The sequence below is a fragment of the Diaphorina citri genome, unplaced genomic scaffold (assembly GCF_000475195.1).
Source record: "Diaphorina citri unplaced genomic scaffold, Diaci psyllid genome assembly version 1.1 scaffold1510, whole genome shotgun sequence".
Classification (NCBI taxonomy): domain Eukaryota; kingdom Metazoa; phylum Arthropoda; class Insecta; order Hemiptera; family Psyllidae; genus Diaphorina; species Diaphorina citri.
The window spans coordinates 41,007-53,491 of NW_007378936.1; the positions used below are offsets into that span (position 1 = coordinate 41,007).

The window sequence follows — 12,485 nt, forward strand, 5'->3', positions numbered from 1 at the left end:
TATTATAACGACACAGAGGACAAGCTTCTTGAGAACTTTCGAAGGAACTATCCGGTACAACTGCAGACTTGGAAGGAAAAAGGGTGGTTCACGGATGACTACTTGTTGCTGATCAACAGATATTGGCTCCAGTTTGAACCACCCAGTCAGACGAGTCACTATATTCTAGCGTCCTGTTACTTCCTCATTATGGTGATCGGGTGCTCGGGCAATGTGCTGGTCATTATTATGTATCTCAGGTAAGTTACATACTTTTGTTTATTTTTATTTTATTTAAGTACTTTTGTTTATCTTAAGGCGTGTGTGTATGGGTCAAATTCAGATCCTCTGTAAAAGAGGGACAGTCAACAGTCCTATGTACGTTGAACTGTTGATGGCGCTCAAAATAGTCTGACAAAAGGTACCTACATTATTTTAAATCTTGGAACCAATTCTTACCTCACTTTTACTTAACAGATCGACTTAGAAAATGGTACAATAAGTTTCCTAGGTGTTCAAAACCCAAGATCAACTTATTGTATCAGAAATCAGAAGCCTTAGCTTCCTTCATAAAGAATTGTTCATCCTACGCCTTGGACACGAGGAACGAATTTTCTCTGCATGGAATAGAATAGAATAGAACATAAATAAATATCTATTACTTTAATAATAGTCGTACACAATAGGTAATTAGGTACTAGAGTAGAAAGATGAAAGATAAATAATAACAGATAATACCCGTACCCATAATGACAAAGTAGACAAATCTGAAGCAGAAGTAAAAAGTTTTGATAAATGACGAAGAGCGAGAATGAAAGAAGTAGGTAAAGAGTATAATAATGCAGAGTGTAGAGATAAAAAGTATAGGAAGTTGAAAAGAAGGAAGAGAGAACAGAAAAAGGAGAAGAAGGGGAAAGAAGGAGGAAGAGAAGGAAGGAGGAGGGGAAGAAGAAGGAGTAGGAGAAGGAGGATGAGAAGAAGGAGTAAGAATATCAGGAGAAGGAGGGGGAGGAGAAGAAGGAGGAAAAGGGGAAGAAGGGAAGAAGGAGAAAGAAGTAGAAGAGGAGGAAGAAGGAGATGAACACGAACACGAAGTAGGAGATGGAGGAAGAAGAAGAAGTGGGCGAAGAAGAATAATAAGTAGAAGAAGGCGAAGAAGGAAGAGGGAGAAGAATAAGAAGAGGAAGGCGAAGAAGAAGAACTTGAGGGAGACAATAGAATCAATATAAAGTACCTATAAAAGAGTGGTAGAGAACGCCTAAGGCGTTAACCTCGCCTAGTGGTTGCCTTCCACTCAAGAGTCTATTATTATTATTATTATTATAAAACTGAATAGAGGCTTATGCTATGCCTAAGAGAGACCTAGACAATAGATATTTCTACTTGATGGGGCTTAAAGCTCGGAAAATTACACTGCACTAATATTCAATCACCCTTGTCATAATTCTATTCTACGTTCATTGTATGATAGTTGGAGGCGTTGTATGTATATGCAGACCTGAACCCTGCTTAAGCCCTTTTTGGGTAAATCGGCTTTTCTATATTTTTGTTTGGAATGTTGTCAAAAATAAGCCCCAAAAAGTACTAGATAGGTATAATGATGGTATTCAGAGTGTGTGCCTTCTTAAAATAATACCCGAACTCAAACTATCTACAACCAAATTGAATGATTTGTTAAAGAGTTAGGTACCTTATCAATGCGTAAAACAATTACCTACTATTATACTCATGTAACTCATGTGCTGTAGTTCTGTAGATATAAACAAAAGCATATAAAGCACAGTATCATGAATTCAACCTACTACTGTCAGTACTGTCTGAAGAGTCAATAAAGCCTGAAGTGAAATGTCATTGTCAATGGAAATACACTTGACAGTGCGTAGGTAATTCATAGGGGTTCCTGTCCTAATTCTAGCAACTATAGGATAGCTATGAGTACCTACATAACTATGTATGTATGGCAGTCAATAAAGTGCGTAGATTTGGGAATTGCGTATCTAGGTATTTCGACATGCGTATCTAGGTATATCTATTTTTTTTTTTAAACTGGGAATGCAGACTTGGCCTTAATTTTCTGATCTCACCACTTTTATAGGACGACATTTTTGGATAGGTTCCTTATTAATCGGTATACATAGGTACTTGATTTAGGAAAGATTAGGATGGACATTACCATCTATTATATCTTTTTGAAGAGGTTAGTGTGTGAACCAAATGTACTATACATCACTGATGTATTCCTCGTAGGTATCTAGGTAGAGGTGGGTAAGTACACATTTTATAATTTTATTACGTAACCCATGTTCCAAAGGAGACGAAAGAAAAACGCCACGCCGAGTAGGGGGAAAAATTTTATCGATCAATGAAATTACAAGAAATACAATACATGGTCATTGTTGAATTCTTTAACCCCTTCGATTCCAATGGTATCACTCGGTCTCTTCATTACGAAGAGGTTTAGGCGTACTGACAGCTGACAGATGATGGTAAAATGATAAGAAACAATCAATGATTCAATGAGACCAGCACCGTTTTAAGATTCCAAGCATGTATTTGGCTTGACCAATCGAAGAGACAAAGGCGTAGGTAGGTATACATTATTTTGTCGAATAGTGTAATGTCCCTTTTGACTACCGATAACCTATTGAGTCGCTATGGGTTAAATAAAAGATAAGAAGCACAAACATTCTAATCAGATTTTTGAATCATTGAAATGTGTTGATTGTAATGAATAAGAATCAAACAAGCATGATTCCCGGCGTGGTTTGAGTGTAAAAGGACCGCTTGGTCAATACAGATTACTTGAATCGTTTACTCTCATTTAATCATCAATTCAATTTTTTCAAAAGGTTCGATACCACCTATTTTTTTCAAAAGGTTCGATACCACCTATTTTTTTCAAAAGGTTCGATACCACCTATTTTTTCAAAAGGTTCGATAGGGCATAGGGGGGAAGATAGAGGGAACTTGTTACAGAAGATAGATTGATCTGTAATCGTCTCAGTTTCCAAATTAAAGTACGACTTTTCAGATTTTTCAGGAATTTGCCCTAAAATTGGGGAAGAACTGTGAATTTCGGAAATTCTTCTGGAATCAAATCTAGGTCTGAATTCCCAAAACAGAGACTCTGAAAGCACAACTATCTTTTTATTGTCACACAAATATCTATTTTTTATTAGGTACTTTATTTATTTTAGGTATTATTAAATTATTTTTTATCACAGACGTCCTTGGAACTTTTTTGCTTTTGTTTTGACAGGGAGATTGATTTGACAGGAGATTCATTCTGTGATATTTATGTGAATTGGTTTTTTTTTCTTCTTTTTTTAGCTCTTGAAAAAAACACTGATAAGGGTGGCAAATAAATCATTTTGTTTTCGAAGTCGTTCAGAATGGACTGGACGCTAAATTTAATGTCTTTGAAGAGGAAAAAAAAACAACAACAACAACAACATGACGAAGGAACTTTCGGTTTACGACTCTGTACGACCATGCTTTACGATAAAGCCAACAGTAGGTGCATAGGTACTGCATAATTTCCTACTTATAATATTTCCAATTTTCCATACACAAACAGCGTTGCTTCAATAATCCTTCGAGATTCGAGACCTGATACTGAGTCCTCTACCCTTTATCCAACACTAAATTTAAGTAGTACATTTGTATGAATGCCTGGTATTCTAACTGTTTATGCAATGTGCTATACACAAAACATTACCTGTGAACCAATCCTTGATGTTGTCTCTCCACCTCTTCCTCGGCCTTCCCTGCCTCCTCTTTTAGTGAATATTTAGAACCCATTCCGTTCAATAATAATCCTATTATTTTCATTGAAACGTCCCGTTCCGTTCCCGCAATAAATCGAAACGTCACATCCCGTACCCGCAGGAAGTTGAAACGTCCCGTCCCCACCCCCAATCACGCATGAAGTTGAAGACACAAGCGTACTTGTTTTCTCTTATTTTCTTCTCTTCAGACTATTTTTCAACATTTTTCTCTCGCTAATGTTATGTATTTTCTGCTGTATATTGCTTGCAATAATGTCGACATTGAAGTATACAGGAGATGGTCTATTATTCTTGAAGTATACAATATTCTATTCTTCTTCAATACTTACATTGTTCTGATTGATTAACCCTTATGGATACGTTTATCCGTAGGTGTGCATATTTTCTTTCCAAACATAAAGACATAATAATAAACATTTTGGGCATACTTTCTTTACGGAAGGAATTGACGGGACCTAGCACTTACAAGGCTATTGACTTTAAATTTTACTTCCACCAAATGGTCGGCAAATTTTCTGAGGTATTTTTTTTTTTTTCTACTTCAAAGTCAGTCATTTCCTATGTAGGGCACAATCACATAATAATATATTTGTATTGTTTTTTGCTTAGCTTATCAGAGAATGTTGATTGTTTCAGGTTGTGAAATCTACGGTTTCATTGGTGGTCTCACCGGTACTGTATCAATCACTACACTCGATTATTGCAATTTTTTCTCATTACCTTGTATAGGTAGGTAAATTAACTATACATGGTAATAGAAAGTAAAAAATCTATTATTGCAATTTTTTCTCATTACCTTGTATAGGTAGGTAAATTAACTATACATGGTAATAGAAAGTAAAAAATCTCTGGTGAGATAAGGGCTGAAAAAAATATCTTGAGAAAGTATCTTTCCTGTCGAGCTTGAATTACTCAACTGAATGCTTGCTTGAAAACTATTGGAGGAGACTGAGAGATAAATGGAGAAAATAGATAAAGGAGGGGGATAATAGAGAGAGGGAGAGAACCGATAATAAAGACAGGAAGAGAAAAGTTGATAATAGAGAGAGGGAGAGAAAAGGAGGGGGAGGATAAGAGAGAAAGGAAGTTGGATTATAGAGAGCGGGAGAGAAAGGGAGGAGGGGAATAATGGGAGAAAAAATAGGATGAGATAGAGATTAATAGAGAGGGAGGCACTTAGATGAAGTGAGAAAGTATGGAGAAAGATGAAAATACAAAAATAATGGGAGGGAGAGAGAAAGAGAGGAAGGGAGAGAGGGAAAGAGTGTGTGAGAGAGAGAGAACCTGCAAGATAAAAAGTGTTAGGTGAGGTCAGTCAAGTGTGAAATTTTGAAAAATTAAAATCTAAATCACTGGCAGGCTCTCTCTCCTTCCCTCCCTCCCTCCCTCTCTTTCTCTTCTGTCTCTCACGCTGATTACTGATTGCAACATTTATCTAATTAAAACATCAGGTAGGTAATTCATGAGATAAAATTAAAATTACCTACTGCGTCGAAATCATATTTTATGCATTCATGATTACATTCCATTTTCTGCGAATGGGTATTTTTTCCAACCGAGTAGGTTTTAGGTTACAATTTGAATTTCTAATTTAATAATGAACTATTTTTATATCAACTAGTACCTAAGTACCTATAGCTATACTTTTCTATTATTTGATTACTTAATTTTGTTTTTTATTTTATTTATTTTCATTTTTTCTGGCCTGCCAGTCTAGATAGCTTGGAACGTAGTGCGCCTGCCTTGTAAGCATGCGACCGAACTCGATGTTCGTTCTGGGAACGGCTGGCTTTCTTCTATCCTGTCCACTCTTCGATTTCAGAATGATAAAACCTCCGTCGCGTCGTTACATTAGTTCCTTCTACATATGTATAAAACCTGGTTAAAGCAATCCTTTTTCATTGCAAATTGGAAGCTAAGAAGAAGAAAAGCTCAAGATTTTGTTGGTTCAGATGGAAGAAGTCAAGTGAAGAGGATAAGAAATCACGTGTTGTACACTCGGAATGTTATGAGAAGTCATTGAGACGAAGTACAACTGATGAGAAGTTTAGTAGAGAGGTAGAAACCACATAGAGTCAGAAGACTATTACAGGGAATCTATGGACATTTTATATTGTGGTTCCAGAGAACCTAGGTTTAATAAAATTATTGGTCTCACTAATATTACTTTAGTTTTAGTATGTATTAAATTTAATAAAAAGTAGCCTGTCAGCCATTAACACTGTTTACTATTACCTATGTTCAATCTAAAATGACCAGGTAATGTATTTTATTTATAATAATTTATTGTTAACATTGACACCAAATATCAGACGTCAAATCGTCAAAAGTTGTAAGATGGCAGAACTAGATCCTTTAGGAAGTACTCGTAGGTATGAGCAAATCCGATCGTTAGATTTGGAATGGAAAAAGTCTCATGAACTTTAAATTAAGGAGCGAGGCACAGGGCGAATGACCTCGCCAGTGGCTAGCTGTTAAAGCCCTTATTTAAAAAAAAAAAAAAAAAAAAAAAAAAGGAGCAATCCTTTTTCATTGCAAAGCAAACTCTCTCCACAATTTCTGTCTAGAACACCTGAACTTGGTCACACTTGATGTTTCCATGTGTTCCTAGCATGAATTTCAAAAACCGCAATAAAAATAGCAACGATTAGAATATCTGGAGTAAAAATGAGCGGTTTTCTGACGAGACCATTGCAAAGCAAACTCTCTCCACAATTTCTGTCTAGAACACCTGAACTTGGTCACACTTGGTGTTTCCATGTGTGTTCCTAGCATGAATTTCAAAAACCGCAATAAAAATAGCAACGATTAGAATATCTGGAGTAAAAATGAGCGGTTTTCTGACGAGAGCAGCAGAGTACACTCAACTTTTAAAAAGGAAGAACGAAAAGTTTCAAAAAGGGTTAGTTAACAGTTTGTTATAATCAAACTTTTTCCCCATTATAATATACGTATAACAATGTACATAGTTATTTGTTAGCGAATTCTGGTTAACCCTGTGAAGGTTATTTTCAAGTATTTTTGACGACCTTCGAAAAAGTGGAAAAGTTGTCACTTTTGTTATTTCCATTATTTTGGGTAAATGTTAGTAGAGGATAATTGGTTCTATAAATGGAAACTTATTAAATTATGTATGTACCTACCTACGTAGATCTGGGCCCCATTTCACGAATGGAAAGCCCGTTTGTCAATATTTTCTGCTCGTGGAGTAAAAAAATTGAGAAGTGGAGAGTGCAGATTCGTTTGTGGAACTTGAACCTGACATCTAGAAACTGTTAAATATATCTCGTTATAAAAGGTCAATTAGTTGAATTTAAATATTGGGGGTCGAGTGGATTGGAACCCATCACATGCCTTCAGGCACTATAGTTATTTGTTAGCGAATTCTGGTTAACCCTGTGAAGGTTATTTTCAAGTATTTTTGACGACTTTCGAAAATCTGGAAAAGTTGTCACTTTTGTTATTTCCATTATTTTGGGTGAATGTTAGTAGAGGATAATTGGTTCTATAAATGGAAACTTATTAAATTATGTATGTACCTACCTACGTACATCTGGGCCCCATTCCACGAATGGAAAACCCGTTTGTCAATATTTTCTGCTCGTGGAGTAAAAAAATTGAGAAATGGAGAGTGCAGATTCGTTTGTGGAACTTGAAACTGACATCTAGAAACTGCTAAATATATCTCGTTATAAAAGGTCAATTAGTTGAATTTAAATATTGGGGGTCGAGTGGATTGGAACCCATCACATGCCTTCAGGCACACTTGTCAAGGGTCTAGGGTTTCCTTGCCCTTGGGATCAATTTAAATTGAAGGAGGCCTTTACTGATTTGAATTTGAAATAGCTACCGGTCAAAGTTACTATCAACAGTGGGTTAACCCGATGAGATTTCATTTTTTCCGGATTAATCCGTTTCATTAATCCGGATTAACCCTCGGGGCCCAAATCCCCCTAAAAGTACTCGAGTACCTACTGATTGAAAATTTTGGAAAGTACATATTGAGAAAATTTCATCATGCAGGGAGAAAAGAAATGATGGAGAAAGTAGAAAGTTTTTCTTTTTAACCCCGGAGAATTTTTATTTTAAATAACATGACAAATGACAAATATTCTCACCTGAATGAATATTACATTTTTTGATTTTATTGAAATAGAAATAACATCAAAGGTGTGTCGTATTATTTTTCCATTTTCTACTTTTATTGATAACTTACCTGTCATCACCCTTCGAATGCCCTTGAACCACTTTTTAGAAAAAGAAGAAAACAGCGTCTCCCAAAAAGACCTGAGACGCATTCCGCGAAGGGAATCTTCACACTTTTTACTCCAGAAAAATCGTCGTGCCTGCTCTGGAATCGAAACAAGACGAACGCCAGTGACAGTTCCCGCAGTTGAGAAGAATACTCTGTCCCCTGAGGATTAATTTGAAGATTTAAACTCCAACGAAACCTACAAATTGATATCTTCTATTTTCCTTTCATGGAATGATGATTAATTGGATTAATTTGCTCGAAAAAAATTAGGTAGGTATTTTTGATTAGGCAAAGGCCTTTTCATCCCAAAAGCGAAGAAAGAAAAAGGACAGGATACGAGAAAGCCAGCCGTTCCGAGAACGAACCTTATCTGTTTAGGATAAAATCCGGGGGGAATCGAACCCGTGACCTAGTGCTTACAAGGCAGACGCCCTAACCTCCAACCTAGCTAGGCTGGATTTTCACATGGGCTAACAAAGCCCGTTCCCAAAGTGGGACGATTTTTTCTCGAACGACAAATGGTAAAGGGCCTTTCAACGAAACGAAAAGATACTTTATGTCTCTGACAGATGAAATATGGAGAGCCATGTCTTCACCCTTCTTGTTATTATTTTGTAGTAGAGAGCTCTGAACGCGGGTATGACGCCAACCCAAGGCGAACTGAACGCGTGTTTTTCATTTCACTTTCCTTCCTGGCGTAGCTCTTCGCGTTGACGCGTTGTATTGAATTCTTCAAGCGACTCTCGATTAGCATTAAGTAATTATTTTGTTTAGGATAAATTCGACCCCAGGCGGGAACCGAACTCGCGACCTAGACCCTCCAAGCTAACTAGGCTGGCAATACTCAATTTAATAGCCGTTTTAACAGTTGTTTGTTGGCTACTCTAGCGAAAAGCTGGTACCTTCTGCCAGTTAGGTAGCATTGTTGGAATGTTGGAGAGGTCTTAAAAGAGCATAAAAAGGCCTTAAAAGACCATAAAAAACAGAAGTATTGCATCTTAGGTGTTCATTCTAGCTAAAAGAAAGAATGTCATTTTGCTCCACACTTCTCCCTTTGAATTCGGTATTGTTTTCTCTTTCTCTCTCGTTATCCCAGCTTGAGAAAGCTGGAATAGCTGTATCTACCGTTGTTCCCATTATGCAAGAAAAAAGTTTGTGTAAAACATTTTAGATGATTAAAATGGGAGATGGGAAAAAATGGATAATACATAACCAACAACTCTTCTACAGTACAGAGTACAGAATGAGAAGAAAAAAAAATAGAACTTCGTGCAATAAAAGCACTCTGAGAGAGAAAAAGACTGGGAGTAAGGGCTTAAAAATCGCTCGGGAACTTGGGAAATATCAACAAAAGCCAAAAATACAAAAGAGGGACATAAATCGGGACAATGGTGTCATCCAGGCTGATATTAATGTGACCAACCGTCCTGAACCTTACAACGAGAGATATTCTTCAAGCTGTGACAGTGGCTTGTCCCAATATAGAGATGCAAGACTGTCTCGTAAATATAACGAACATAGTTCTAATAGTGATCAGAGAATATCACGAGATCTGGGAAGTTCAACAAGTTCCCGTGACTACCATTATGTGGGCGACATTTCTAAACTTCCACCTGACAAACAGTTGGAAGCTAAGAAGAAAAGCTCGAGATTTTGTTGGTTCAGATGGAAGAAGTCATGTGAAGAGGATAAGAAGTCACGTGTCGTACACTCGGAATGTTATGAGAAGTCATTGAGACGAAGTATAACTGATGAGAAGTTTAGTAGAGAGGTAGAAACCACATAGAGTCAGAAGACTATTACAGGGAATCTATGGACATTTTGTATTGTGGTTCCAGAGAACCTAGGTTTAATAAAATTATTGGTCTCACTAATATTACTTTAGTATGTATTAAATTTAATAAAAAGTAGCCTGTCAGCCATTAACACTATGTTTACTGTTACCTATGTTCATTGTTCAATCTAAAATGACCAGGTAATGTGTTTTATTTATAATAATTTATTGTTAACATTGACACCAAATATCAGACGTCAAAAGTTGTAAGATGGCAGAACTAGATCCTTTAGGAAATACTCGTAGGTATGAGCAAATCCGATCGTTAGTTTTGGAATGGAAAAAGTCTCATGAACTTTAAACTTTAAATTAAGAAGCGAGGCAGCTCTCCGCCACGTCAAGAAAGTTTGACAGCGTACATTATGACGGACTGACTAATACAACAGACGTATAACCAAGGCGGTATGAATAGATAAATTTTTATAAATTCAGGTAGGTAGTTCAACATTTTATAAGTAGGTACATATGTTATTCTAGGTAGGTTATACTTGTAAAAGATAGATTTAATTTGTTATGACGGACGGTCAATGAGCTTTGTTAAGGTACCTGAACTTTGGTTGATGTTCAAAATATTGTTAGTTGATTGAAATCATCCTTCTCTTTGGAGACCCAGTAACGCCACACATCGTATCCTAGTCTGAACTGCTTAATATAACTGAGGTCCTCGGGCTCACTATGACTTACAACTTTCAAGGCGTTCACACATTTCCGAATGGCTTGAATCATGTCTTTGGACATAGGGGACACTTTCATATCACCTGGTTCTTCGACGTAGAACACTTTAAGTTTGGCTAGATCGACTGGTTTATCAAAGTTATAGGCTGGGAGCTTGTCAGGAAGAATTAAACATTTACTATACGGGAGGAGATCCTCTGCATGTTTGACAATAGGTCCTGCTGCTAACATGGACTTGCCTTCCTTACCATCCCTTCCATAGATCCCCCTGCCAGTTTGGCTAGATCGACTGATTTATCAAAGTTGTAGGCTGGGAGCTTGTCAGGTAGAATTAAACATTTACTGTAGGGGAGGAGATCCTCTGCATGTTTGACAATAGGTCCTGCTGCTAACATGGACTTGCCTTCCTTACCATCCCTTCCATAGATCCCCCTGCACAACAGACGTATAACCAAGGCGGTATGAATAGATGTATTTTTATAAATTCAGGTAGGTAGTTCAACATTTTATAAGTAAGTAGGTACCTACATATATTATTCTAGGTAGGTTATACTTGTAAAACATAGATTTAATTTGTTATGACGGACGGTCAATGAGCTTTGTTAAGGTACCTGAACTTTGGTTGATGTTCAAAATATTGTTAGTTGATTATCATACCTAGTACCATAATGTTATGACATTATATTTTTGACAATTTTGTTGTTGTGCTGATGCTGGTTAATTGGCTATGCAATATTACAGTTACCTCCAGTTATGTCCTATAGAAATGAAATTATTTTTTTATCCCCCTGCTATTCACTGACCCTGTGGTTAACTTATGTCCATACACACCACAGTACAGGGCTGGTATTCTATTGGAGCCCCCGAGATCTGTGCCTAGGCCCAGGACTGAACCACAAGCAGACACTAGGCAGGCCTCACCCCCTGAGGACGCGCCTGTGGTACGACATAGATTGTAGGGATTGTTGGATTGTCCGTATACCATATTTCTGGACTCTGACCACAGGAGTTCAGGGATGTTTGTATTCCCTAGGAGTATACCTCCAGCGGTCTTGACTCTCTCTACGATGTAAGCATCTGCATCTGCTTTCTTACCTTTCCTGGCCAACAGTCCAAGGGTATTACTAAGACCTTTACATGCGGTGCTTTCCTTGGATGTAAACGGAACTCCCAAGTATGGTTTATCCGAGATATCTTCCTCTAGTGCTATCTTCTGATCCGCTGCCTTGGCCTCCTCCAGTGCCTCAGTGTATCTTGTGTCCACCATTGCATTGAGGTAAGGATTCACTTGTTCTATCCGTTCTATGAACGCCTGGACCACTTCCACACTTGTGATGTTTTTATTCCGGATTTTCTTGGCTATTTGGGTGGCACTCTCGAGAACGATTTTATTTTTCACTGGAGGCAGCGGAAACGCTTCATCTTTGTAAATGAATGAAAAGATTATGTTGATGAACGAATCGAAACAAACGCGCACAAATATGAGGAATGTTCGGAGAAAAGTTAGGCGGTTTTTTGAAGAATGTCGCCTGGAGGATTGATCAGGAGTGTTGGAACTTGCGCTCTTTGGTGAGCACATTATGGCCACTGGGAAAAGTTGACACACAACACGAGTAACTTTGAAACTTTCAAGTTAAAAGAAAGACTATTTATGATGGGTAAGTAATGTAAAATTTAAGTGTTCATTAAATTTTAAAAGATATCATTGTAGCTCTGGATTACTATGGAACTAATCGCAATAGTTTTATTGTTTAAGTTCTCCAGATATATCTTATCACAGTAACTAACAGTAGGTACCTATAGCGAAACGACAGATAAAAGAGTAAGGTATGTTATAATACGGGACCTATGTAAACTTTAATAATATTTTATAAATTTATATCAATATCTAACGAACGTGAACAACCACTTATTTCGCTTCATTCCACTCGGAAAATTTCAAAACATTGAAGTA

The 12,485-nt window shown here is 37.2% G+C and overlaps 1 protein-coding gene across 1 annotated transcript; it reads right to left on the bottom strand.

Annotated features, from left to right (window-relative positions):
• Window positions 1–10,420: 10,420 nt before the first annotated feature.
• Window positions 10,421–12,472, bottom strand: LOC103516213 (fatty-acid amide hydrolase 2-A-like). The gene is made up of 3 exons (XM_026828676.1): window positions 11,320–12,472; window positions 10,804–10,963; window positions 10,421–10,765 (listed from the first exon to the last, which is right to left on the bottom strand). The coding sequence occupies exons 1-3, from the start codon at window positions 12,108–12,110 to the stop codon at window positions 10,421–10,423; spliced, it is 1,296 nt and encodes a 431-aa protein (XP_026684477.1). The 5' UTR covers window positions 12,111–12,472.
• Window positions 12,473–12,485: the final 13 nt, after the last annotated feature.